The sequence below is a fragment of the Leptosomus discolor genome, chromosome 1, assembly GCF_034619465.1.
Source record: "Leptosomus discolor isolate bLepDis1 chromosome 1, bLepDis1.hap2, whole genome shotgun sequence".
Classification (NCBI taxonomy): Eukaryota; Metazoa; Chordata; class Aves; order Leptosomiformes; family Leptosomidae; genus Leptosomus; species Leptosomus discolor.
Genome location: NC_141391.1, coordinates 18,836,570 through 18,863,994, shown reverse-complemented (window position 1 = coordinate 18,863,994; position 27,425 = coordinate 18,836,570). Strand labels below are relative to the sequence as shown.

The 27,425-nt window shown below is 45.0% G+C and overlaps 1 protein-coding gene across 2 annotated transcripts; it reads right to left on the bottom strand.

Moving 5' to 3' along the window:
- Nucleotides 1-4,524: 4,524 nt before the first annotated feature.
- On the bottom strand, nucleotides 4,525-26,785 carry LOC104348635 (E3 ubiquitin-protein ligase RNF213-like). 2 transcript variants are annotated; one of them, XM_086476098.1, is made up of 29 exons: nucleotides 26,713-26,785; nucleotides 26,249-26,452; nucleotides 24,870-25,060; nucleotides 23,863-23,983; nucleotides 23,342-23,442; nucleotides 22,598-22,771; nucleotides 21,869-22,044; nucleotides 21,694-21,790; nucleotides 21,495-21,609; nucleotides 20,648-20,831; nucleotides 18,517-18,728; nucleotides 17,859-17,960; nucleotides 17,441-17,656; nucleotides 16,571-16,652; nucleotides 15,248-15,282; nucleotides 15,051-15,145; nucleotides 14,540-14,690; nucleotides 14,222-14,387; nucleotides 13,965-14,056; nucleotides 13,281-13,535; nucleotides 12,934-13,069; nucleotides 11,798-11,881; nucleotides 11,362-11,530; nucleotides 11,033-11,228; nucleotides 8,173-8,250; nucleotides 7,441-7,641; nucleotides 7,166-7,255; nucleotides 6,626-6,786; nucleotides 4,525-5,255 (listed from the first exon to the last, which is right to left on the bottom strand). In XM_086476098.1, the coding sequence occupies exons 1-29, from the start codon at nucleotides 26,779-26,781 to the stop codon at nucleotides 5,078-5,080; spliced, it is 4,131 nt and encodes a 1,376-aa protein (XP_086332224.1). In that variant the 5' UTR covers nucleotides 26,782-26,785; the 3' UTR covers nucleotides 4,525-5,077. The 2 variants fall into 2 exon arrangements, with proteins under 2 accessions (XP_086332224.1, XP_086332231.1); XM_086476105.1 differs by having other exon boundaries at nucleotides 18,517-18,722.
- Between the last annotated feature and the right edge of the window lie 640 nt (nucleotides 26,786-27,425).

The following is a 27,425-nucleotide window of genomic DNA, read 5'->3' as shown; positions in this document are numbered from 1 at the left end:
CGATGGTGAGTTTCTCTTGCCGTTGTCATCACAGGTACTTGTTGCTGATCTGGATCCTGATCTCAAGTTTCTGCTGTATTATCTCTTGTAAGCCATCCTTCACACCCTGCCTGGGCTCGCTCTCCCACTGATGTGCACGGCAGGACCTCTGCTGCAGAGGTTCATGTGTTTCTGCCTCAGTTCCTTCAGCATTTCAGTCTTTTATTTTAAATCCATCTTTCCCTTTCCTAGACCCGCAATTTTCTCTCCAACCCTCTCTTTACCACTTTTAGTAGCCTAGTCAGCATAGCTGCAACTTTCCACAAAGCCCGTAGCCAGCAAGCTTAATAAGTCTTGACTTCAATGCTCTTCTGGCAGACTGTAACTGCTTTTCCTGCCTCCCCCGGGTGACTTCCGCTGACGCAGTTCACCAGCTGCTGTGGCTGGGCTCATACTCCATGATCCAGATCCTAAACTTTGCTGTGGATGGGAGAGTTTGTCTTTCCACCTGTGAGCAGTCTTGTTTGTATCTGGGTTGTGGTGCTTAATACAGGAGCCCCAGTGAGATCTGAGCCTCCCCCTGTGGTCACTCTGTTTGGGCACCCTTCAGCACATGCAAGGAGGTGCTGCAAGGACACATATAGCTCCAAAGAACAAAGCTAGTATTTGCTACCTAACACACACAGGATAGCTGGAGCTTAAAGATCTGCCCAGCTGAGCACAGGGATCTCACCACCCCCATATGGCACCCCAGCGCCTTTGCTGACTGCACAGGACACATCCTCGATGGTGCTGAGTTTCCTTATTTCACCTCCCTGTATGCTGCTTGAGGGTTTTATACCTTCCCATGCTGGGGTTTTGCTCATGAACCCTTGAGGTGGTAGTGATGCCATCTCAACTGCCCTACTTCTGTGCCTATCGTGTCACCTTGTGTCCTTTCCTGTCTCTGCTTTACAGATATCTCATGGCTCCTCCTGACGACTGTGCAACGCCCGCACCAGCCTGAGCCACAGCCATGAAGTCACGAGGGTTTTATCAGAGCTGGGCCTTGAGGCCTCAGGCACAGGCTGTTGGCCTCAAGCGGATAAGGAGGTGACAGCCCGGGGTTTACATCCCGAGCTGCTGCTGGAGACAGCAGGTCAGGGAACTCTGGTGTTCCCCTGCTCAGCTCATGTGAACAAATGGGTGCTGCTAGTACCAGGTCTCCAAGACCGCAACGTCTCCTTCCTGATTCCAGCAACAGCAGTTTTAAAACGGGTGCTGTCATCCACCATGCAAGCTGTAACACACCGAACAGAGACCTATGCTGGTGAACACTAGGAGTATCATTAAGATTTTTCACTCCTGCACAGAACAAAAGGGTTTCTTCTGAGCAAAAGAACTGGCAGTAATTGGGGTGTATCAGCAGGATATTTGAGCAGCAGTGATTATAGGAGTGCAGTAAATAACAGGGCTCAGTTGCAGTGGCGCGGAGAGAACTGTAAGTTGTATGTTTTGTCTGTGTATGTAGGCTAGCACACTGCTTTTGTAGTCACAAATCAAGCCTAGCTGTATGATTTACTTTTGCCTCCTACCGTCTCCCTTTATTAAGTTAAATCAATCATCCCACTGCTCTGTGATTTATGGCGTTATGTTTTTCTGGGAATGTGTCACAAAGCGAAAAGCGGAAGTTTTGGTGTATTAATAAAACCAAGCTTGTCTGCCTAGAGTGAGATTGGAAGAATTTAGTTTCCTCTTGGATGAATTCTGACAGATGATAAAAGATTTCCATCCTTCCCTCCTCTTCTTCTCCTCAACCCACAACTGGCTACAAAGAAAGGCCTTGAAATAGGCAGTGGCCAAGGCTCAGGCATTTCTGAACCTGTCAGCCTGACCTGGCACACCTTGACCCGGACCCTGCAACAGCTGTGGCACTTCAGGGATCTGTGGCAGCTCTGCATGAAGCCATGGGTGGATGGATAGATGAAGCTGAAGAACTCAGCCCCATCCGAGCTTGTGACATCTGACCGTGGCTAGCATCAGCCATGGCCAACTGAGCATTCAGTGACTCCAAGGATGGAGATGCCATCAGCTAGCTGTCTGGGCAACATTACACGGTATGGTCAGTCTTTGTCTTCACCAACGTTCATCCAAGGAAAATCTGACCACCAGGAGACCTTGTGCTGGGAGGGAATGGAGAAGGAGTTTCCCATTCAAGTGGAGGAGGATATGGCTGGTCAAATACCAAGGCCACAGTCTGGGGAGTGCTGCAAACGTACTAGCTTACTCACCACCCTATGTGCTTTCCACTCCAAACCTGGATGTAGAGTTTTATTTTTGTGTTGGAGGAAAATGCAAGACATGTACTGCCCTACCATGACACACTTCCCTCTTTCAGAAATGGAGACATGGTCTGCCCCCATCACATCCCTTTAACTGTGCTGAGCAGCTCCTGTCACCCCTGCTCTCTTTGCTATGCTATGGGGTATATGTGGCCACAGGCCCTTAGAAGCCCCATGTGAAGGGTTTACACCTCCCTAGATCTATTAAAAGCCCTTTTTTGCTGAGGAAAGGTCCACTGTATGTCTAAATCACCTCTCCTTGTCTCCTGTTCTTCTCAAGGGTGGAAAGCAGCTGCTCCCCAAGTCCAGCTCTTCTTGTTTGATTGGAGGCTTGGGAGGTAGTGGACTGAGATAGTAATGGTGTTGATTAATTAAGCAAAACACACCTCTAAAAAGCTCATAACACCTCAACTACCTTATAAACATACCACTTTTTGGTACATAATTCACAATTATGTCACAGCAAGTAATATGAAGTGACAATTCTATTGCTTATTACTAGTATTAGTACTGATACATAATTATAATCCTACAAAGAAATCTTATAAATCAAGCACTTACTAAGCTGCAATTCTATTGCCTTTCTTCCTGCACTTAGTATTAATGTACCAGGCCTATCCTTACTTAGAAGTTTATACACTTTTACTGCACCTTCACACACCAAGTCCTGTGGACCAACTTGGTGGAAAGACCAGCGTGTTCTCCAAAGGGGATTCCTTCCAGCATCCCCAGTGGTGTTGGGTCCACAGCTCAGCTTCGGCATCTGTACTCCTTCCGTCAGAACCTTCTCACCTTTTTGTTCCCCACCTGCTCTTTCACCTCATTGCCCATTTTTCCCTTTACCTGAATCCACATTTTGGCCTCCCTTGCACCTCTTTTTTTGCCCTTCAGACTCCTCCCAATTAAACAGTCCTTAATTACTCTTTGATCTCAACTCTGTTACATTCATACCCAAACTCAGTGTTTCTGACACTGTTACTTGGGCATTTTAGGCCTATTATGGTATTACTGATACAATTCTTTAGAGGAAGGATGTCTTACATTGCAAGACTCCCTCCTGACTGTGTGGTCCTCACTGGTAGCATTTGACTTACATTTTATGCATTTTGGGTCAGAATTACCTTACTTCAGCCTTACTTACCTACCTAAGTTTAATTAAGCAAAAGCAGTTTCTCATCTCAGGTGCAGAGGTTGCATACAGCAACAATATTTCTGCATTTTGTTCTCATATCCTGTCTCTGTACCGGAACAGTTTTCAGTATGCTCCCGGTTCCCATCAGAGGTCTTGGCCAGTTTTGGAGCCTGGTGTGCCAGCAGGGCCCCTGACTCTCAACCCCTCGCCCTGTGGCAAACCCCACATCCAAGTCTCTACAGAGCTGCTCCAAGAAGACATCTGTGTGGGTGAGCCCAGCTTGTTTATTCCCACAGAGGCCTGGCTCAGCTCCCTGTGTTTTCCTCCACTGGCTTGGTGGAAGGAGATGAGCCAGTTGTTCTACTTCTTCCTACTCAACTGCAAAGTTACAGTGAGGAGAGGGGGAAGCCTAGGTTTTGCTTTGCACCAGCGCCAGGAGGACCCATATCTTCCTTTCTTCCTCCATGAGCTTGTAGCACCTAAACTTGTCTGAGCTTTAGTGCTATACAACTGTATGTTTTACCATTAGAAAAGTTTTTGTGTGTGCACGTGTGTATGTATATTTGTACATGTGTATGTATATATATATGTATGCATGCATATATACATATGTACATATATATATATACACATATGTATGTATATACACACACACACAATCACATATATATAGTGACTAACACTAGAAACAAACAGTTACTATATGCAGAATAAAGTATGTATGACCCTAGAATAAAAATGCAAAGAGGTGTACAGGCATGGGATGAGACTGGAGGCCCTGTAAATACAGGCACAAGGTGATATTTGAAGCCCTGGGGCTATAAACTACTCACTGATCATCAGTCATTTGTCACCATGGGAATTCAATCTTGGGAACAAGGATCAGTTTTGGGGATACCGAAGAAAAAAAAGTTGGGACCAATAAGGAAGCACAGCATGTACTTCTAGGTCAGGGCAACCAAAACTGAAGACCTGATCTGGGCCAAATGAAGGGGTGACTTATACTCTCTCTCAAGGTGCAGAGTCACCAAATACGGGTATAAAACGGGTCTTCACTGCAATTGTTGTGGAAGTATCACTGCTGATACATGCTGCTGTAAGCTTCTTGCTTTTGCTTTTATTTCTGGGTATATTTTTGCTTACATTGCTTTTTCTGCCTTGAATATGCTGTCAGAGCTATTAGGAAAAAGCACAAATACAGTACTAAGCATTAAAATGAGGTTCCCCTCAGGGGAGATTTTTGTCAGGGAGCAGCAGGTGTGGGGCTGTTTCACATAGGAAAATGAGCTGAGAGCAGAATGTGACCACAGCAGAGGCAGGACAGTGTCCCCACTGACCAGGCACAGTCTCACAGAATTTGGTAGAGCTGGTTTCTGTTGACTGCCCAGTGATCATCAAACAAGGTGAGATGATGAGACGGGTCCAAGGTCAAAGCAGGAAGACTAGGGAGCAAATCAGGATTGTCAGGGCACAGAGCTGGACACCTACAACATAGCTTAGGCAGGGACAGAAGGCCCAGGGCTGAGCTTAAGTGAACAGTGGAAATGCTGGGTGAGGCCAATCAGGACAATTATGGCACTCAGGGAGCAGACAACTGGGTTGGAGAAGTTGAAGGTGAGTTAATTCTTGGGGGACTTAGCAAGAGTTAGGTTGGTCTCTCCTGGATGTAAGTTGGGCTATGAAGTTTGCTGGTTCTCACAGCTGTCTTCCAGATGGAAACAACATTCTTCAGCAGTAGGTCTGGACTCAAAGTGTCTGTCAGGTTTGCAATGTAGGCCTCATCTTGCCTGTCTTCCAGGAAGAGTCTGAAAGTTTCCTTTAGTCTGTGGGTGAGACAGATAATAATTTTAAGTGTCTGTTGGACTGCTGGGTTTCCAAATGCCCTGATGTTTGGCAAGCAATGCTGGCAGTCAATGACACTCTGTGCTGGTAGCCCTGAGATGGCCTTGCAGCTGGAAGCCAGGCAGTATTCTCTAGGTTATCCCATTGGTATCAGACAACAATATGGGCAACTGTTGGTCAACATTGTCAACAGGACCCAAGTGGAGGTTGTGGACTCCTCAAAGCTGAGGCTTTCTCAACTTCACTGACCTCCTCTCCCACCTCAGGTATAACACAGCATGCTAAACCTATCTGTACTCAACACGATATATCCCCAGCTCTCTCCTTTATGGGGTCTGTTGGCCGCCACTGCGACATTTCTCGTGAAAGAAACAGGCAAAGGGAAGTGGTGTGGCCATATCCTCACATTGGGGTTTCTCATTGGTCTTGTATAGGGGGCACCTGTTTTGTTCCCTTATATGATCCTCCCCCCCGCCCCCGCAAAGTGCAAACACGTACTGTACTGTATTAACAAGAATGTAGCCAGCTGATTAAAAAAAGTGATTTTCCTCCTCTCTTGGCACTTGTGAAATCACATCTGGGGGATTGTGTCTGATTTTGTGCTCTCAGTACAAGAAAAATGTTGATGTTTTGGAGTGAGTTCAGTGGAGTACAACCAGTATGATTAGAGATCTGGAGCACAGGACTTATGAAAAGAAGGTAGAGAACTGGGTTATTCAGCCTTCAGCAGACAGGGTAAAGGGAAACTCTGCATCTTTAGGTATGTAGGTGAGGGTGTCAAGAAGATGAAGCCAGACTCTTCTTGGAGTGCTCAGTGAAAAGACAAGAGTTAACAAGTACAAGATACAACATTAGAAATCCTGACTAAACATAAAGAAAAAAATATTCTCTATGGGGGGGAATGCAGCCCTGGTACAATGCGGAGTGGTGATGACACTGTCCTTGGAGATAGAACACAACTGGGCAAGACCTTGAACAGTCTCCTGTAGCTTTGAAGTGAGACCTGCTTGGACTAAAGGAGTGGACTAGAGACCTCCAGAGGGCCCTCCCAACCTAAGCGTCCATGGTAGTATGGTTTTAGTGGTTCCCTTGCTTCACCATGACATGCCAGATAAATTGAAAGTGCTGGGGTTTCTGTTGTATTTTACTCCCACTTTTCTTTAGCTGGGTATCAGAAAAAGACTCGATGATGCTCGTCACAGCTGTGGTAACTCCCACATTTGGAAGGCATAGCCTTTCTCTCCAGCAAGCTTCAAAAGCCTACCTTAAAAGGGACTTCAAGACCCCTTACATCTAGATCTAAAGAGTTGGTATCTACCCCTGGAACAAACTAGGAAAAATCTATTCTTACCCCCACTGTGGATTAAAGCTATCCAGAGGCACAATGATCATCTCGTGGAGCTCAATGAGGAACAAGTCCAGGTTAACGGTGGAGAGTACAGTAGTCAGAGCCTTCTCCTCCTCTGCACTTAAATCCTCGTGGTACTGCTTAGAAACCAGGCAGAAGGGATTCTGCAATGACAAACAACATCAGCAAGAGGACGGCCTGGGACTCACCTCAAAGACCATCTTGGCTACATCTGATGGAAGAGGTAGAGCTGAGACCTTCTTATGCCAGGGCCCCCAGAGACCACAGAAGCAGCTGCTGATGTGACCCATGCCAGAATGCGCCACTGCTTGTAGAACAAAACCTTGAGGATGGCCCTTTTCCAAGGGTCTGATGTGACTTAAGTAGATTAATATTACTTAGCTCTTGCTTAATTGTGAGATATCAAAATCACCACATTTTCACAAATCACAAAGTTTTCCACAGAAAATCAAATTTGTCAAGTAGTTTCTCTCTTCCTCTAGCTCTTATAGACAGTTTTGTGATCCGGACTATCTCACTCACCTGATTCATCTGCACCAGCAGCACAGATCTCTTTGCTGACAATGTCTGCCACAGAGACAGGATGTGCTTCAGCTGAGCGTTCGGTACCACCTGGAGGAGGAGTAAAAAAGGGGCAATTAGTCAGCTAGTTCCTGCTCCCCAGAGAGGCCATGGCTGGGTTAGCTCACAAAAAAGTGTGTGACTTAAAAGGTGGTGTCTTAATCCTCAGGGAAGGTTAGAGGGATGGAAATGTTCAGCCAATTTCCTATTCAGTACAAGCAAAGTGCCTTACTTACCGGCATGTCTCTGAACTGTTCTACACTTGCATCCATCTTCAGCTCATTTTTTACGTACTCAGACAACTGGCGCTCTGGGTCTCCGCTGGTCACAGCCAGGAACTCAGCAGCCACTTTCAAGGTGGCAAGTGTTTGGGAAATAGCATTCACTGATCTGGCTTCTTCCATGATCTGTTTCAGCTGGTTCACACTTAGTGGTTCCTATCAACAGGAGAAATATAGCCAGCCTGTGACTGACACATGAGGTCTGGGTCCTGCAAGTATGTCTGTACAGAAAAGTGACTGTATAACCTTTGGCACCAGTTCTGTTCTCTTATCAGAGGGAGGGTTATAGATACCTGGGTGATGTCCAGGATTTACATGGGAAAGACACAGACTCTATAAGCACATGGGTTCCCCAGCCTAGTTGCAAGCAGGAACAACGACCCTACACTTACCGCTTGTGCTGATCCACCACACCAGTGCATGGCATGCTGTGGTTGCCATATCCCCTTGGTTTGGACACTTATACAGATGAGTCCATCTGAATGAGTTGCCTAGATTCCCTTTAGAGCCAGCAAAGAAAATTGACTCCTTGTGAGGCTCCAGCTATCTGCCTGATTTGGACTTGGATGTTTCTACATATCTTGCAGGTGCCATATTCTCTCCGTCCCCTGGGGTGGCTTATTAATAACCATTACAAGGCAGAAGAAAACTTGGATGGAAAAAAAGGATGGTAATCTCTTTTCATACCTGTTGCAGCTGTTCTCTCAGTTTTGTTTTTGTGTTCTGCAGGGTTTTCATGCTGTTTAGTGCAAAGGATGGAGCTGTCTGGAAAGAAAATGAGTGGCTATGAAGACACACGGTACCACTTGGCACATGTCCAATGAGAAACCCATGACCACGCAGTAGGACACAGCTACCCATGTCTTGGCTGCAGGGCCAAGTGGCAATGACAGCCTAGTGTAGGAGATATAGGGGGGGCAGAAGCAAGGAGGGGTTAACCAAGTGGAACATAGAGACATTGCTTTGGCATGCAAGGATGAAGTTAGGAAAGACAAAGCCCATCTAGAGTTGAAACTGCTGAGGGATGTGAAAGCCAACAAGAAGGGCTGCTACATCAGTACATCAGTAACAAAAGGAAGACCAGATAAAAACTGGTCTCACAGTTCAACAGAGAGGGGGACATAGTGACAGAGGACATGGAAAAGGTACTCATTGAGATACTCAGGGTTTTCTTTGCCTCACTTTTTACAGTAGAAATCTGCTTTCAGTCCTCTGTGTTTACTGGCAGAGTTTAAAGATGTGTCACAAAAAAAGAGGACCAAATTAGAGACTACTGACATAAGTTGCTGTTGTGGCAGCTAAGCACCACAGAGCTGCTCACTCACTTTCCTCCCCTCATTACCCACAGTGGAATGGTGAAAGAGGAAAGGAAGAACTGAGAAAACAAAACAAGTGTTGCAAAGGTAATAGCTCACCACCTACCATGGGTAGACAGATGTCCAGCCACTTCTTGAGCAAAAGATGGGTAACCTCCCTAAAACCCCCTCTTCCCCATTTTATTGCTGAGCATGACATTATATGACATGGAATACCTCTTTGGTTAATTTGGGACATCTTCCTGGCTGTGTCCCCTCCCAGCCTCTTTCACATCCCCAATCTATTCACTGGGGGGAGCAGAATGAGAAATGGAGAAGGCCTTTGATGCTGTGCAAACACTCTTCAGCAGTTGCTGAAACATTAGTGTGTTATCAGCACTGTTTTGGTCACAAATCTAAAGCATTACACCACCTCAACATGAGGAAAAACTTCTTTACTTTGAGGGTAATAGAGCACTGGAACAGGCTGCCCGGGGACGTTGTGGAGTCTCTTTCCCTGGAGATATTCAAAACCCACCTGGATGTGATCCAGTGTGACCTGCTGTAGGTGAACCTGCTTTAGCAGGGGGGTTGGACTAGATCATCTGCAGAGGTCCCTTCCATCCCTGGCCATTCTGTGATTCTGTGGTATGAGCTGCTATGATGAAAATTGGCTCTGTCTGACCCAGTACAGCTGGATGTACACAGGTCTGTGAGACCAGATGGAATGCATCTAATGGTGCCGAGGGAGTTGGCTGATGTCACTAAGATAGTTCAGCAACAACTCACATGACATCTCAGCAAGTTTGTGGAGGAAACCAAACTGGGGAAAGGTACTGATATGCTGGAGGGCATGTCTGTCATTCAGAGGGGTCTCAACACACTGGAGAAATGGGCCAACAGGTACCTCATGAAGTTCACAAAGACAGATGCAAAATACTCCATCTAGGATGGAACAATCATATGCAAGAGCATAGGCTGAGAGAAGACCAGCTGTGGAGCAGACCAGCTGTGGAGCAGCTTTGCAGAAAAGACCCATATGTCCTGATGGACAGGTGGAGCATGAGTCAGCAGTGTGCTCTTATGGTGAAAAAGGCTATATTAGCAGAGGTGTAGCCAGTAGGATGAGGGAAGTGATTATTTCTATGTATTTAGCATTTATGAGATTACATTTGAATACTGTGCCCAATCTGAGGTTCCTCAGTACAAAGGACATTGATAAATTGAAGTGAGTCCAGCAGAGACCAACAAGATGATTGAGGGGCTGCAGAACAGGATGCAGGGGATTGTTCACCCTGTAAAAGAACTCTATTTGAAGAATCTAATTGCTCTTCCACTACTAAAAGGGGGAATGCAGTGAAGGCAATAAGTGCAAGTAACAAACAGGGATCTCCTACTTAAGCAGAACTTTCAGTTTCTCTGTGACTGTGTGTCAGTTTCTCTGCTTATCCTGCTCTACTACTGGACAAGCATGTAGGCCTGGATCACTATGTGGCAGCCATGTTATAATGCCCTTGAACCCCTTTTTCCCACTCGCTCATGGCCAGATTTTCATATTTCACATATCCAAACACCCATTAGGCCCTTCCTCTGAGACAGGAAATAGGTAGGGCACCCAGCAGTCATAGGAGAACTCCAGGCGAAGTTTACACAATCTCTTGAGGGTTATGGGAAGTTTTAAAGGAGCTGAAGGGACTTAGGTACCTAAATTCATTGCTGTCCCTCAAGACTTAATTCTTGAGGTGTGTATCTCTGGCCTGCCTTTTCAGATGGGAATAACCATTTGCAAATCTGATACCCCTGAGAGCTTCTGGATGAAAGCCAAAGGCTAATGTGAGTGAATATAATACCACAGCAGAAAACTGACTTCTCCAATATGATTCAGAGACCCACAGTAGACTCCAGCCCTATACTGTGCCCAGGAACAAAACTCTCTTGAGTCTTTTTAGGTAGCGTTCGATTCCTTGGTTATAAGAAAACCCAGGCCAACCTCCCCTGGAGGCTTTGAATGGAAAGGCTCACATTGCCTTTTTCAGCACCAAAGTTTGCTGAGCACGATGTGGTTTTTGACCACACACCTAGTACCATCCAAGGAATGCAGATAGATGCAGAGTGGTGGGCTGCCAAATGTACAGGCTTGCTCCAGCTCTGGAGAGGTGAGTATCAGGTGCTGGACGTAAAACCCTACACCGTCTGCTGGTCTGGAGCACGGCAACTTGGCTTCTGATGAAAGTACATAATTCTAAACTCACCTGAGCTTTGATGATAGGTTTCCCACTGATAAAATGTTGGATCATTTGCCGCTGCAGTGTCTGGAAGTCAAAATGTGTTGTCTTGGTGCCATCTTCCTCTATCACATACTGGGAGTTGGCCATCGTCACAGTGATCAGATCATTCTCAGTTATCTTCAGCACCGAAGATGATTTCACTTCTTCTGCAGGGATGATCCTGGGAGAGAAGAAATTACCCTTTGCTATTAAGGATAGCAGCTTGCTTCTTACCTCACCCCACTTTGCAATCAGTGACACATGCAGCTCTAGATGAGTCCTGATTTGCTCCAGAGGGATGGTTTGAAATGTACCTTTGCTTCTCCTTTGTGATTTGTGTAGCTGTTTCCACACAACTGTTCTGGAGCTGTATGAGGAGTCTTGTCACAAAGTAGCTGATAGAGAGTGGAGTTGGGAGGAGTTTCAGGACAGCTGTATTGGCATTGATGTCCTTTGGCAACAGGTCTTGGGGGACTCTGGCATCTGTAACAAAACGGAGGGTTTCTCTTCTGCCTCATGTGGTGTTAGGAAGAATTCCCTCAAGGTGGAAACTCCTGCTAGCCTTTGTTAAAACCTCTTTGAGGTTTTTTATATTAGGTTTTGTATTGAGGGGGGTGTGTGTGTGGGTGCGGATTTAAGTTGTTTTTCACTAGAGGGGCAAAACAAAGCAAGGTCAGCAACTGGCATGGGTTCCAGCCTTCATCAATGGCTTAGGAAAGGGAAGCAGTGATGTCAGGGAAGTCAAAATACCTGAGCACAATGGTTTCATTCTAATATTGCACCAGACTTTCTGAATGGTTCCTATAGCTCGGCAGAAAGATGAACGTTGGTCCTCTGCAGGCACAGAGAGGGGAGAAAAACAGTGTTAATGCATGCTCCCAAGAGAAAGGAATTGAAAAAAGATTTATTTTTTATCTCCTTGAAAGATATTGATTATGGTGTGCAACTCCTCAGTGAACTGTGTTAGTCTGGGCCTTGGTTGCCATTCACAGCTGAGTTAATTTTTTTCTAGCCCATATTATATCTGGCATTAAAGGGTGCTGAATCCCAGCTCACATGCACCATGCTAATGCACCTGCTTTCAGTCTTAAAAAGCCATCTGCTGTATGTTGCCTATCCATGGGTGAAATATCAGGAAAAGTCTCTACAAGTTTCTTAAGTCCTGCTGGCTATACTTACTCTGAGGGTGGGAGGCAATCTGCCCAAGACCTGTTCCAATGTTTCAGAGATCATTCCAATGTCTCAGAGATTTCTACGCTCTCCCCCAAACCCCAAAGATGGTCATAAAGACGGAGATGACTGAGAGTCACCACTGTGAGCTTGTGAACTTGTAAACTTGTGTCAGGGCCCTGAAGGCACGATACCTTAATAGTGCTATATTTATTTTTTATATATATTATATATATAAGGCATAGGCATTATGCCTTAATAGCCCCAAGCAGCCTGACCTGGGAACTCTGCCTCACCCCTTCCCCACGGGCCCAGGAGACACATGTAAGTTGTAAGTTCAGGATAGTGCCTGAGTTGTAAGCAGCCCTGTCTCCTGCTCTCATAACTTGTTGACTGGACTTCCTAGACTCCTGCTGAACATATTACCTTGCCTTTCATTATAATCACTGGGCTGTTGACAGAACCTGGCTCTATCACCACCCTGGTTGTGGGAGCCCCAATACTGTAGGACTGCACCCTGGTTTCCTGCCTGGTCTGCGCTGTGCTCGCCCTTAGCTCCTGGCTCATCTTTCCTCATGGAGCAGTCTTGTGTTTGCTGCTCCCTGACAGCTTGTAACAGAGATCATGTGTCCTGCTATAACATCAGAGCAGAGCATGTGGTTGTTGAGGAGTAATAGAGGCCAGTTTACTGGGATTGGAATAAGTCCATGTCATACCTGAAAGTTCCTGTTGATCCAGAAACTGTTGGATGGAGTATATTTCCCCTCCATGGCTGTTCTGGAAGAAGTGGATCAGAGCTTTCTGCAGACTGAAAATGTCAGGCAGGTGTTGGACATGCTGGATGTTTTGGAGCTGGAAGGGAAAATTCAGCATGACTTTGCAATCCACAAACTTATCTGAGGAACCAGGATTCTGTCTGGCATTGTGTGGTATTCAGGAGAAGGGCACTGTGCTTGGAAACACAGGGAAGTGAGTCAACTTAGTGCCCCACTGACTACAACAATGGGAGTCCACGTGGTGCCTGTCTCTGCATTGAAGAAGGAGGAATATTTCTACAGCAAACCTTAGACATGAGCTCCAGAAGAACAGGGTAGCTGTTTCCTTCACCTTCTCTGTATTCTTGCTGAAGGAGATGAATCAGGGTCTGGATGGATGTCTTCTGTTCAAATCTCCACATGTAGGATAGGCCAATAAGTCCAAGGTGTGGCTGGTCTTTGAAAGGAGTCATCTGGCCATAAGCTATTTGTAGGAGCAGGTTGGAGCCCTGAGGACTTCTCAACCTATGCTGCTTGACACAAGTAAGGTTCTGGTCCAGGGCCTATGGAATTTGAAGAGTTGTTAGGAGCTGCCTTTTGTTACAAAAGGGTTTGGGAGGACTTTCAAGTCTTCTCATGAGAGAAGACAATGGTGGCTCTGAAGAAAGGTAGGAGACAGTAAAAACTTCCTGTTGAAGAACAAAGCTGGAAGAAGAACAAAATTGCCCAAGAAGAAACCAATAGAGAATTTTCTTGCCCTTCAATGCATAGAGCCATTTTTTTTTTTTTTTGTAAAGGAGATTTTCATCAGCATATAAAAAGCATCCTAAAAAAGAGGTGGTAAACCTGTCTATTGCATGTGCAAATGTCCCAGCTCATTGGATGTATCTGGGTATACACCAGAGCCCATGTGGGCTCTGCACTTGATCCTTAGCAAAGTGATAGTTTGTATATAGGATACTTTGAAACAGAGGGACCAGTCCCTCATGTACCTGGAAGAATGGCTGAGTCAGAGTTTTAAAACAGGCTTCCCACTGCCTTCGGTCTTCTTGCCTGAGCAAAATATCCAAGGTCACGTTTTGTCCTGTAAGAAATGCAAAGCAAAATGAGGTCCTCACCCAGTAGACGCTGGAGTCTGTGTAGAACAGCTGCAGTCATGGGATGAGAGCCACCAGTTCCAGTGGCCTTGTGAAAATCAACCTGATGTAAGCCTGCTGGTACCCTCCCAATGCTTGGAATGTACCTTTACCTGTGGTACTGTTGCTAAAGTGCTGGAGAAACAGATGGACAGTCACTGTGGCATCCTCCGTGTTTCTGCTAAGTGCCTTTGCCAGGCATTCAATATCTTTTTCAAGGTGGTCCCAGAAGAATTTTGCCACATTGTTTGGCTTCTCTGTCATCAGACTCAGAATCGCCTGGAAGACAGCTTGGTTTCTTAATTTAGTTCTCAAGAAAGCTTCCTCCCGCAGTGGGGCAGAAGCTATTCACCACATGGAAGCTGCAGGCTAAGTGGGGTAGACAGATAGACAGGAGGCAAGGGAGAGAAAAGAAGCAGCAGCTGTCTCACCTGTTTATCTGTATAGAACCCCAGCAGCATGGATGAATGCAGCAGAGCTCTTGCTAGACAGACAGAGGCAGGTGACAAGTCCCTCTCCAATTCAATTCTCCGTATTGAAGGACTCCCAAGGATGTATCCTTTTCCTGTTTTATCCTCTGAGCTGTGATAGGAAAATGTAATTCAGTTTACACTCCCAATGACTGGGCTCCTCTCATGTAAGTTAACATTGACAGAGGTGTGGCCATCACTGGGTCAGAATAAATGTGAACCTGGGATGAGATAAGACTTTCGGAACAGAAGAACTGCTGCTGAAGAAATGCCCTTTCCAGCACTTTCTTTCCTCTCTGTTCCTCCCAGTAGGTATTTCTAAAATTTCCTGCTATGATTGGACCCTGGCTCACAAAGACCTTGCTTTTCCCAGCTACAGTGGTTCCTCTGTGCCCAGAGAATGGAAAGAGGGTCAAATGGCCACAGCCCTGTTCATCTGTCTTGGGCTGTAGGACAAGGAGCATCAACTTACATTTTCACCTTCATGAAACCTCTCTCAGGTTCATGCTTAGTTCCTCCAACTTTGGCACCACATAGGCATTGTTTGACTTCCCAGGGACGCCCACACTGTAGGTAAAGAAATGACAGCAGCATAAGACTTCGGGCAGAAAACCTAACAGCAGACAGAAGACCCTCATCATGAGAAAAACCAAAAGAAAATACACTTACGTCGGTGATAATCCAGTATGATCCACATTGACAAACTGTGTATGAAAGGGAATTAGATTAATCAGTCAATTATCTCCCAATTACAAAATCCTCCATGATGTAAACACAGCCAGAAATTCACTGGGAGGGCACCAACCCAGGCTCTTCTCAAGTAAGACCTTCTTCCTATCTACTGGGATTTACTGGGATCTGGTCTCACAACATGGTCCTCACAGAGTTTGCCATAAATGGATGATACTAAGCTGGGAGGAGTGGCTGACACACCAGAAGGCTATGCTGCCATTCAGCGAGACCTGGACAGACTATAGAGCTGCTGGAGAGGAACCTAAAGAGGTTCAACAAGGGCAAGTGTAGGGTCCTGCACTTGGGGAGGAATAACTCCACACATCAGTAGAGGCTGGGGGTTGACCTCCTGGAAAGCAGCTCTGCAGAGAAGGACCTGGGAGCTGTGGTAGACAACAAGTGGCCCATGAGCCAGCAATGTGCCCTTGTGACCTAGAAGGCCAATAGTGTCCTGGGGTACATGAAGAAGAGTATGGCCAGCAGGTCAAGGGAGGTCATCCTCCCCCTCTACTCTGCCCTGATGAGGCCACATCTGGAGTACTGTGTCCAGTTCTGGGCCCCCCAGTTCAAGAGGGACAGGAAACTACTGGAGAGAGTCCAGCAGAAGGCTATGAAGATGATCAGGGGGCTGGAGCATCTCTTTTATGAGGAAAGTCTGAGAGACCTGGGGCTCTTTAGCCTGGGAAGAGAAGAGTGAGACTGATCTTATCAACACTTATAAATACCTAAAGGGTGGGTGTCAAGAGGATGGGGCCAGGCTCTTTTCAGTGGTGCCCAGTGACAGGACAAGAGATAATGGGCACAAACTTGAACATATGAGGTTCCATCTAAACATGAGGAGGAACTTTTTTACTTTGAGGGTGGCAGAGCACTGGAACAGTCTGCCCAGAGAGGTTGTGGAGTCTCCTTCCCTGGAGATATTCAAAACCCACCTGGACACAGTCTTAGGCAACCTGCTCTAGGTGAACCTGCTTTGGCAGAGGGGTTGGACTAGATGATCTCCAGAGGTCCCTTCCAACCCCTAACATTCTGTGATTCTGTGACCTGGACGTGCTGCAGCCAAAAGGAGATTGGTAAAGTACTCAACAGAAGCACAGAGGTAGGTTTAAAGAAAGCCACCCTTCCCTCCATCCACTTGCTTCTCCTTTCCCTTCACCCCCTGGCCAGTCTGTCTCAGGGCACATTTATAGCAAGTTCCCTGTGTCTGCAATCCATATAGGAGCAGCTGGCTGGACTGAGGTAAAATTTCACTACACTTACTCCAAGGTGTATCACGTTCACCGATTTTCCAGTTCTTCTGATCAAAAAGCAGATCTTCAGGCATGGTGGGAAGGTAGGACCCCTTAGGAAGGAAACATGGGTGTAAAGAAGGATTTGAGGAATTATGTAACCATTTTCCTAGTTTCCTTCTTATCTACTAGATAAATAACACTTCTGGAGATAAACACACTAGGTGCAAATGGGTACATGGTACACAAGAAAGCTTGACTGAGACATGGACCGAGGGACATAGCATTATATCAACTGGGAACAGATTAGGGATGGCTGGACTTACAAGAACAGTGATGCCAAGTTAGCATCTTCTTTGGTATCTGCCTACCAAACTGTGGATTCAGAGGGAAGGAGCAGGATCTGGACACTGCCATTGTCTGCACAGCCAAGAGATGGGCAATGTATGTCTCAATTGCTTTCTGCATTCCTCAAATAACAGAAACAATCATTAGATGCAAAGGGGGGCCTAGTGTAGTAGAAAGTTTATCTTTACCTGACAGCTGGCATATTTGTGGTCAGAATGAAGAACTTTGGGCCAGGATTTGAGTCATATAAGCTCAGACAACAACTAGTATTTGGCAGGCCCACAGGCTCCCTGAGACTAACTGGAGAGAGAAGTGCATCTCCAGCAGGCTGTGCCCCATTTTCAATATGGATAGTGATGGACAGTCTCAGTTTGCTCTCAGTGGAGTGTCCGGAAGGGAGTGGAAGAACTAGAGGGCTCCGTATGGTGTCTGTAATAACCCAGAAAGCTGCAAATCTGTCTGTAAGCTGACAGTGCTGGTTGTGTAAATGCAAGTCTCACCCAGACAGCGTTATCATGAAGGGAAGTATCTGTATCCCCACATCTTGACTTACCTTCACCACATGAGGCTCAAAGCAGATATTTCTGAAAAGTTGAGCGAGGGGACTTGGGGATAAGACCAGAGTAAATGCAGTGTGAACCACCACCTCCATCAAGACCTTGTTTTTGTGTCTGCACAGAGCATCCACGATCTTCTTCATCTTGTTTTCCAGAGGCTCTTCTGGGAGCAATGGTGTTTGGAGGATGTTTTCCATCTGTTTTATGACAGGCTGGCAAAGAAATTGAACAAACTGTATGGAATCTAAGGAGACTCATAAAGCTCCTTTTGATGAGGTGCCCATTGATAGGCTTTGAAAGTGGTATTTTATATAAGTGTGATGATCCTTTTGTCTGCAACTCAGGAGGAAAATCCTGTAGCTTTCTAGAAACATCCTGTAGAAATATTCTGTAGGAGACACAATGGATACTCACCATCAGTCTCTGGACTTCCTGGGGATCTTTGTTTTTTATTTGATTTTCTGCTCTGTCCAGCACCGAAAACATCAATGTTATATTTGACCAGGCACCCATATGCTGTGAAACACAGATGTAAGTTACGTTATCGTAATCAGCATCTCAAGCCCACTGAAGCATTCAGATGGACCCCTCACAAACAAACATGTTATTTTTGTCTTGTGAATATTACAAATGGGTTTTGCATCTTTTACAATTTTTATTTGTATCATGGGGGTAAGCTTGGGATGCTGTAGAGATATGGGGTCTGAAATCTGTTCTGCCTGAATTTTACGGTGTAATTGTTTAATTTCTGCGATTTCGCAAATACATGAATTGAATAGGTCCCTCCAGGGGAACAGTGAAATGCTAAGCATGTATGAAGGAGGGAAGAATCATTCTGTAGAGGAGCTTATATCCCTTCCCAGACTTGAAGAAAGTCCCTAAGAAGTTTTTTTTTTCATTACTGAAGTTGGTTTTTTCCTATCCCATCAGCTCTGATAAGGCACACAGACCGGGTTCAAGTTAGTCAGCTATACACTCTCAGAACTGTCTGCAAAGAAAAGACTGGGTGCATCTGTGTGCTTGGGTGGCACAACTTCAATGGCCTGTAGATGGGCTTTTGGAAGACACTCACCTCTGATATTTCAACCCCTGTGGGTAAAATCCATTTTTCTGCCTGAAGGATCTTCTGCATTGGGATGAAACCATAATTGTGGCAGAGATTTTCAATAAGGAATGTTTGAGGCCATGGTGTCTGTGCGTTTTCCACCAGCTTCTTCATTGCATTCACCAGGTCTTGCTCCTCTTGCTTGTTCCCACAAGGAGACGGTATGTTTGGATCTGCAGCTACCAGTGAGATTTCACATTAGGCTCACTCCCATGCAGTCATGTATCATAGATCCTTTTTGCAAACACTCCGCCTGCTTAGATTGCAACATTTTTTCACCAAGAGTAGAAATATGGCCTGTAATCCTACTATCCTGCGCTTCTTAATACCTACAGCATGCAGGGAAATAGAATACTAGGCAGTGAATATAGAGAATGAATGACCCACTGTTTTTCCATCTTTTGTCCTTATAGGATCTAGGTCTGGTAATCTTCTCTAGTGTCTGTCTTAGGTCAGAGAGGAAAGCTCTCAAAGACTGTCTAGAAGGTAGAGAGCAATCTCATGGCTCCATTCTGGGTAGCTGGGAGAAGTGGGAATCCTCTGGCTTATTTTACATCTTGGCCTTATAAACGGTCTCCTGTATCTCTGCTGATTATCAGATACAGGGTGTCCTTGTTGATTCAACAAGTTCAAGTGCTGGGTCCTGCACTTGGGTCACAACAACCCCAGGCAGCGCTACAGGCTTGGGGAGGAGTGGCTGGAAAGCTGCCTGGTGGAAAAGGACCTGGGGGTGCTGGTCGACACCTACCTGAACATGAGCCGGCAGTGTGCCCAAGTGGCCAAGAAGGCCAACAGCATCCTGGCCTGTATCAGCAATAGTGTGGCCAGCAGGAGTAGGGAGGTGATCGTGCCCCTGTACTCGGCACTGGTGAGGCCGCACCTCGAATACTGTGTGCAGTTTTGGGTCCCTCACTACAAGACATTGAGGTGCTGGAGTGTGTCCAGAGAAGGACAACGAAGCTGGTGAAGGGTCTGGAGAACAGGTCTTATGAGGAGTGGCTGAGGGAACTGGAGTTGTTTAGTCTGGAGAAGATGAGGGTGAGGAGAGACCTGATCACTCTCTACAACTACTTGAAAGGAGGTTGTAGTGAGGTGGAGGTTGGTCTGTTCTCCCAAGTAACAAGTGATAGGACAAGAGGAAATGGCCTCAAGTTGTGCCCGGGGAGTTTTAGACTGGACATTAGGGAAAATTTGTTCACCGAAAGGGTTATCGAACACAAGGCTGCCCAGGGAAGTGGTTGAGTCACCATTCCTGGATGTATTTAAAAGGTGTGTAGATGTGGTGCTCAGGGACATGATTTAGTGGTGGACTAAAGATTCTATGATTCTAGGATTATATGGGTCGAGCTAAGATTGTATCAGTCTCTTCACACAAACTTTACTTGGACACTCTTCAAAGCTGAAAAAGGTGTAAGGAAGTGACTCAACAGAGTTTCAAGTGCAATAGATCCACTTCTAAACCAAGAGAATCACACATGTTCAGTGTGAACTCCATTGACCCTGCCTGTCATTATCAACAGCCTAATGGGAGAACAGAGTCCCAGCACATGCACCTGCTTGTAGACATTTAAGTGATTATCTTGATACACTGCTGCACACCACCCCTTAAGTCTGGTGAACTAGTTATTCAGGGGAAATGCCAATATTCAGGGAAGTTTCTTTCAACTCTGGACAAAACCTGGATGTTTCAATACTGAGAAAATAATCCAGAAAAATGAAAATGATTTCAGAAGAATTCAGTAAGTTCTAGGTAATATCTATGTTTTGTGTGCAACATACATTTTGGATGGAACACATTTATATACAAAATTTATGTACTTTAATCCCATTTAGTTTCAATATTGCCAAAAAATAGTCTTATAGTGTCAGAATAAGAGGGTTAACAATTATCTAGATTTAAAAGGAATAAATTAGCCCTTCTGATCCTGAATCCTTTTGAAAATGCATCTATTAAACCCCTTAAATTCAGATAAAACTGGAGTTTTTTCCTTTTTTTTTTCTAGGAAGAAACCTCCTATACCAGTGAATGTTTGGCCTGAAAACCTGCTTAAGAGGAAATACAAATCTCATGCTCTCTGTGGCTAGGAGAAGGACTCACCGTAGAGCACCTGTCTGCCAAGCACTGTGGCCACATGGCTGATGGAGAACCGGAGACGGGCTATGAACTGGAGGGTGTCAATTTTTGAGGCCTTGCATGAGCAGAAAGCAGAAAGGTCTGCAGTGGAGAGGAAGCTTTCAGCAAGCTGGTTGACATCATCTTGGGAAGAAGGATACATAAAATCCTGTTCAAGAGAAAGAGAGAGGGAAAGTTGAGTCCAAAGCTGCCATAGGTTCTGGATAGTCCCTTATTTCCTAAGCCTTTTCACTAGGTACGGAGCTCATTTCTGCTGTGATGTTGTACCCTGTGAATCTCAAGTCCCCAGCAATGACCTGCTTTGCAGGTGGACTATTTTTCATCACCTTTGAGGGTAGCCCCAACTCTGCTGCTCTGGCAGGAAAGGACTGCCTCCTTTCTTGATTCACTAGATGGAGAATCATATGTTGAACAGATGTGCTTGTGCATATCTGTAGTACACCAGTTCAAAGCGCAGCAGAGACCAGGGACAGTTCTGCTGAGAGTATCAGCTGGGCTCAGGGGAGGCTCTTGTGGCTTACAAATCAGGCCACAAAATCCGGCCACGAAATCAGGGCACAAAATGCAGCCACGAAATCCAGCTCCGAAATTCAGACTGCACATTAGACCTTATTGACTCAGGCCTAGATTCTTCTAGGCTATGCTTAGGCAAGGGAGGTCATAACCGAGGGAGGTCAGCAGCCAGTTCCAGAGAGCCTCAGGAGCCAGTGAGGGGAAAAGAGAGAGGAAGAGTGTGATCTGCAATGGGCAGGACAGGAAATGATAGTTTGAGTACAGATTCCAGGAACAGCTCGAAGATATTTGCACTTACCTCCAGACAATGCACCACCATGAAGTAGAAATGGTTCCAGTTCCTTTTGTTGGAGGTTATCTTTTCCTCCATCTCAGAAAGGTATTTTTCCAGGTGAACCTTTATGTTATTGAACCTATGACAAAAAAAGACATAGGACGTGAGCATCCATGCAGCCTGTATGGCTCAGTGATCAGGCTAGGAGCTAGCTCATGCTAACCCGTGTCTCAGGAGCAGTTTCAAGAGGGAGGACTTGATTGTTGGACTGGTGTCCATGCATTCTTCAAAGGGTGAGAGCTCACTGTTTGACTTGCACACTAAAAATGAAGAATGACATTCATTATTTTTCTTCAGTACAAGATCAGGTCAGGGTTCCAATGAAGTCAGGTTCTCACCTCTTTTTACTGCCTGGTGTTCAGGGCTGGGTGGCTTGCAGGCCACAAATTTGATCAGTTGAGTGATGACTTCAGGGGGTGGTGTGCCTGTGTCTCCCAAGACAGAGGTGGTCACAAATTCCATGAAGAAAGAGTTACATTTCCTCCTGAATTTGTTGTGGCATGCGACACCTTCCCTGTAGGGAGGAATAAAATCAAGATCTACCACAGTAAGGAATGCAATTAAGACTACAATCAAAACCTAACAAAGCAAAGAAAGAAATTCTCTTTTCTGCTTCTCTGAATGCAACCAGGAGTCCAGGTACACCTAGATGATGAAGAAGAAATACACTTTTTAAATAAAGAGCGGAATTAACCACCAGAAAACCCACTACAGCACTTTTTCTTGAATACTGAGGACAAACTTTCTTCTTCCCTCTACTCTCCCTCTCTTCTATCTCCACTCAAGATAGCTAGAGAGCAGACAAATGGATTCTTGTGTAGTATGTATGCCTGGATAGACTTCCTGTGGAGATGGAGGTAAAAGGGATGGAATTGACCCTAGATCACTTCACGTGAATCCTTTCACCACCAAGTGTTTGCTATACATGGTAAAATACTGACATTTCCATGGAGATTGTATGTTAATAACATTTGTGTAGTCTCTGCTCTGGTAACCGTTCCAGAATTTTATACAAAGTAATAGAGACTGAAACAACACCACTAGTTATTTCACTAGTTACAGGATACCTTGTGGCTACTGTAGCTGTGGGTGTGTAATCCTCTGGGAAGTTATCCTTGCAGATCTTACACTGCTTGCTTCTCCACTCACGGATGCACTGAGAACAGAAAATGTGGCCACAGGGCAGCTCTCCTGGGTCAGTGATCTCCAGTAGACAGCTCTTGCAGTCCTTCACACCCTTTCTGAAAGATGCCAGCAAAGGAAGATGCAACTCAGGGCTGATGTTACACTGGTGCCAGATTTGAGGGTGGGCATGAGATTCTTGTGCCCAATGTTTGCCATAGGCACCAAAACTGGATGGTCATTTTTAACTAGCCTTGCTGGTGAGCGGAGAATAAGGACAACGTCTATCAGTTTAATAAGAGGGTGGCTCTACCAAGGACCAACCCATCTAAGACGTGTGACCTGTCATGCTAAGTGTGGCTGGCTTGGTAAGGGGATGGTCCTCATTCACAGTGTCATTAGGCCTGTGAGTACCTACGTCAATTACACCTCATTCAATTCCAGGGTTGTCTCTGTCACCAGCCAGGCACAACACTGCATGGTAAAGACTTTGCTCCATGGCCTTCTGAGGTTGGGCATTGCATGTCCTAGCATTAGGACTCTCCAGGAGGGATCCTTTGGCTTGAGGAGATTCATCCCCATTGACTAGTGACGATCTTACCCTGCTCCTTCCAAAAAACAGTTTTGATGTGAAACATCCCCAGGACAGGTGTGGGTTTTGGGTTTTTTTTTTTTTTGCTTGGACTTACACAAGGTACACAGTGTCAGCATTTTCATTGCATATCTTGAGCACTTTTGTCACCAACTCAAAAGCTTCTGCTGGGTCAAAATTTTGTGTTTCAGTCAGACGCTGTAGGAAAGAACGAATGGTGAATGCTCAATGGAAATACCTTCTTGGCACATGAAAGAGGAACAATATGGGATGTCAGGACCACAAAATTACATGATAAAACACCAAAATCAAAGAGACCCACCAAGTATTTTTCTCATTTAATGCCACGGATAATTGGCCTGAAATACGTGTTAAGCTTTCAAGAAAACCTTCTTTTAAATAGAATTCTGATTTGGGGGGAACCTTTCATGATGATTCTGAAATCTCAGTGATTTTTTTCACTGGATGGTGTTTCCACCCCCTTTCCACTTTCTTCCCATTTCTATTCCCTCCCTCAAGCTGGGATCAGAGGAGCCCCTGGAAGATAAGGCTCCTTCCAAATTCTGCTGGTCTCCAAGGCTGTGAATTGTCCAGGCAAGCACTATGCGGAGCACATACATTCCAGGTGAAGATGAACTGCCTCACAAGAAGTCTCAGAAGCTTCTCATCTATTTGTGTCTCATTGTGCAGCAGATGGTCAAAGAACATGTAGACAATATTGGTGCAGGTCCACTGGTGTCTGGAAAACACACACACAGAGATGTTGAACAAAGCTTCAAGACTTGCCAGAGAAAGCCACAAGTGACCTACTCTACTGTGGGCAATGGTGCAATTTTAAATGGCAGGCTGGCCTACAGAACTCTGAGGTCCCTTCCAACTAAGATTTCTATGACAGGTCCCAGGTAGTGTGAGATGATTTGAAGACACAAGAACTCCTGAGCTAGCTTTGGTTGACTAGACTAAGCAAGGAGAGAAAAATATGGCATGGTCCTGTCTACCTCTCTTATTGAAGTGTCCACAGACCAAACTGAGTTATTGAATAGTTACCAGGTTTTGTCTATGGAGATATCTACTCTGTTACAGAAAGCATCCTCAGCATGATCAAGCATCCAGTCAGATATTCAGGAAAACAGATCTTATTGTCAAGGAATGACAGGTGTGTGACTGTGATCAAAACATGTAGTTCTTAACACAGCTTTTTGGAGTGATTTTGTCAATGCTTTTGTGATAATCAGACAACAGAATGAGCAAAGGATTAGGAAGGAGACAACAGTTTCAGGGATCAAGGTTCTCAAACTAATTACTACGGCTTCCCAAGGAAAGGATTGATTGAGCTCAGAGTGCAGACACCTAGCTCATGGAAGAGGTGAGATAAGGCCACATATATTTGCCTGAAGTCTTTCAATTCATTGAAACACCAGATTAAGAACTCCAGGGAAAAAGAGTAGGCTATAAGCAATCCTTTTCCACAGACTGTATTTTTAAGCTTCAAGCATTTTAGTTTTCAAGTCTTGGTGAAAGTTGGCAGAATCTTTTGGCAAACACATGCCAAGAATTTGAAGGAAAATATTGTCAGAAAGAGGACGTGTTACTTGAAAGATGAAGTTGAGAAATGTTGGACTTACAGCACACTCTTCAGGAGCTCCCTTTTCTTCTGGTAAAGATGAATCTGGTAATTGTCCATACTGATCCACTTCATCCAGGGTTTAATGGACTTGACCCTTCTAAGCCATTCTGTACAGGCCTTAAATGACAGAAGATTATCTGTGGGCTGCACCTTTTTCAGGAGAATGTTCAAGGCGTCAAGAGTGATAAACTGAAATTATATTTAAAAAGAGAGAAATAAAAATAGCTTTTATAGCTGACCTAGCCCCATTGTACCTTGGAGAAAAAAAAAGATTTGGAGGCTGTGATGGGAAATTCTCTGAAAAACTTAGCTAGGCGCACACAGCAACAAATATAGTAGGAATTTGTCAGGTAAGGAAGTGAGAACAGCACAGAAACCACAATTGTACCATAGTGTAACTCTCTGTTGCACTGGTGTCTTGAATACTGTTTGAATACTTGAACCAGAGCACCGGTTTCCCTCCATATGGAAACTTTCAGCTCTAAGGTTCTAAGATTGTTGCCTTCAGTCCCCTTGACATTCAGGAGGGAAAAATAGTATCTCCAAAGAACAGTTCTTCCATTTCACAGAGAGATGTTTTAAGATTGTTGAATGAATTGTTCTTTGGAAAGAGTTAGATGTTTAGGTGGGATCCAGTTGTCCTATTGTAGGTCTCTACTGTCAGTTGAAATGCCTTTAAATGTCTGAGACATCTATACAGAGCTGGCAGATAGGGCACAGGACCTCCAGGAGACTCATGCCCTATTGCAGCAGGAGCTGGAGGCCAAACAGCATTTGAAATGTCAGTAGATGCCTACTTGTGAACTGAACTGCACCTCTCCCTTCACTTGTGAGTCAGTCTCCACTGTTTTTGTAACCCATGTTTTCACTAGCAGTCACAGGAGATCAGACAACCATTGCAAATGTAGACACATCCTTGTAGACATGTAAGTTACAGTATCTGAATTCAGACTTGGACCTCACCCCAAAAGTTAAATACTATGACCATCAGGTCTTAGACTATAAGGTCTAAGAAGAGATGTCATTACCAGGAGATGTCATTATCAGAATAACACAAGCAAAAGGATGTGTAATATTTTTCTACAGAGTGCACGTTAAATTCTAGAAGTTTCGAAGACAAAAAAGTATATATGGAATTAAAAAACAGTCAGAGGAGGATGAAGGACAGGTCCTTTGGTAGGGAATGAGCTGCATGTGACTAGTAGCTCAGAAACTCCCTAAGACTTACTGGAAGCTGGAAAATACTTCCAGGGAAAGATCACCTGAAGCCTTGACTCTTTTCTTACACACTTTCACTGAGTACTTTCTAGTGGACACTGTTAGAAACAGGTTGTGCCACTTTGCTCTGCAAAACACCATCTGCTCCCTTTTGCTCACCATTTCTGGCAGGTCCTTCTCGTACATTTTTTGCAGCTCGCTTGTCACAGTCTCATCAGTTTTCACCAAGTCAATAAAGAGTTGATACTCCTCTTGTAGGTAAAAATATTCCATATGAAGCCAAATGGGGGAAAAGCTTATCTCCTCCTGCCCCACAGAGGAGCAGAGCTGTTTCGAATTGACTATGAGAGCTTTTGACAGAATCTGCAAGATAAAACAAAAGGTGTTATTTCTGCTCCAAACAGCAGGGGACTGAGGATGGCGTTTGTCATTGCTGAAGCATTCCAGTCAAGCTTCTTCATCAAAAAAATTTTTCTTAAGGTGGAATTAAGACTGAGCACCACTAGTTGCTGGGAAATATGCAGAACATGAGAATCTAAATATTTTCCCCCAGTTCTTGGAACCATAGATATTTGTAGCCCTGTGACTCATTTAGACCTTGTACTCCAGCAAACCCCATTTACCTCATAGACAGAAAGATCTTGCCCAGGGAAAGTCATCCTTAGAAAGTCATTGGTGTAACACTGCATCATCTCTGGATTACTGCCATTTGGCATCAACACGTTCTTGATCAGCGCTTGGAACAGTTCGGCTGGTTCCTTCATAGGCACTTTTGGATGACCTAGAGGAAAGGACAAAGATGTCAGGTAACCAGAAAACAGGAGTGCACAACAGATGTTCTAGGTCATTATGTTTGCATGGGGAACAGAATTGCTATGGTTGCTTCTTCCACAACCTCTGGCTGTTGTGAGAAACTTTGGGGATCAACTTTTCTTGAAACAATATCAACAATACCTGCTTGAAAAGTCTGATGTTACCTTTTGTATTATAGACTCTCTCCCATAGTTCCTCCAGGTAGTCCTTCAAAACCCAACTGAACGGGAACTGGCAAAACACAGATGTATTGGGGTCTTCAGTCATTGACGTCATGGAAATCTTAGCATCTTGTTTCCTTAAACAGCACAGAATGAAGCAATCACATAATATGCTTTATGTGTACTGAAATGAATCATCACAGAGAAATTTCTGACTGCCACTGGTATATGTTCTGCTTGAAAGGTTAAAAAGCATAGAAATATTTTGTAAAAAAATCAGCAATAGTGGAAACAAGGCAGGAGCAGAAGAAGTCCACGTCACTGGGAGCTGAAGGCTAAAAAAGACTGCAGCAGGGGAAAGG

Bases quoted from the DNA above. Each gene is read 5' to 3' on its own strand.
- LOC104348635 (XM_086476098.1), bottom strand. From the start codon at position 26,781: ATGATGCAGTGTTACACCAATGACTTTCTAAGGATGACTTTCCCTGGG. The intron at 21,791-21,868 runs GTGAGAACCTGA...CTTCATTTTTAG, and splicing joins ACACCAGGCAGTAAAAAGAG to TGTGCAAGTCAAACAGTGAG. The intron at 14,388-14,539 runs GTGAGACAGCTG...GCTGTCTTCCAG, and splicing joins GGTTCTATACAGATAAACAG to GCGATTCTGAGTCTGATGAC.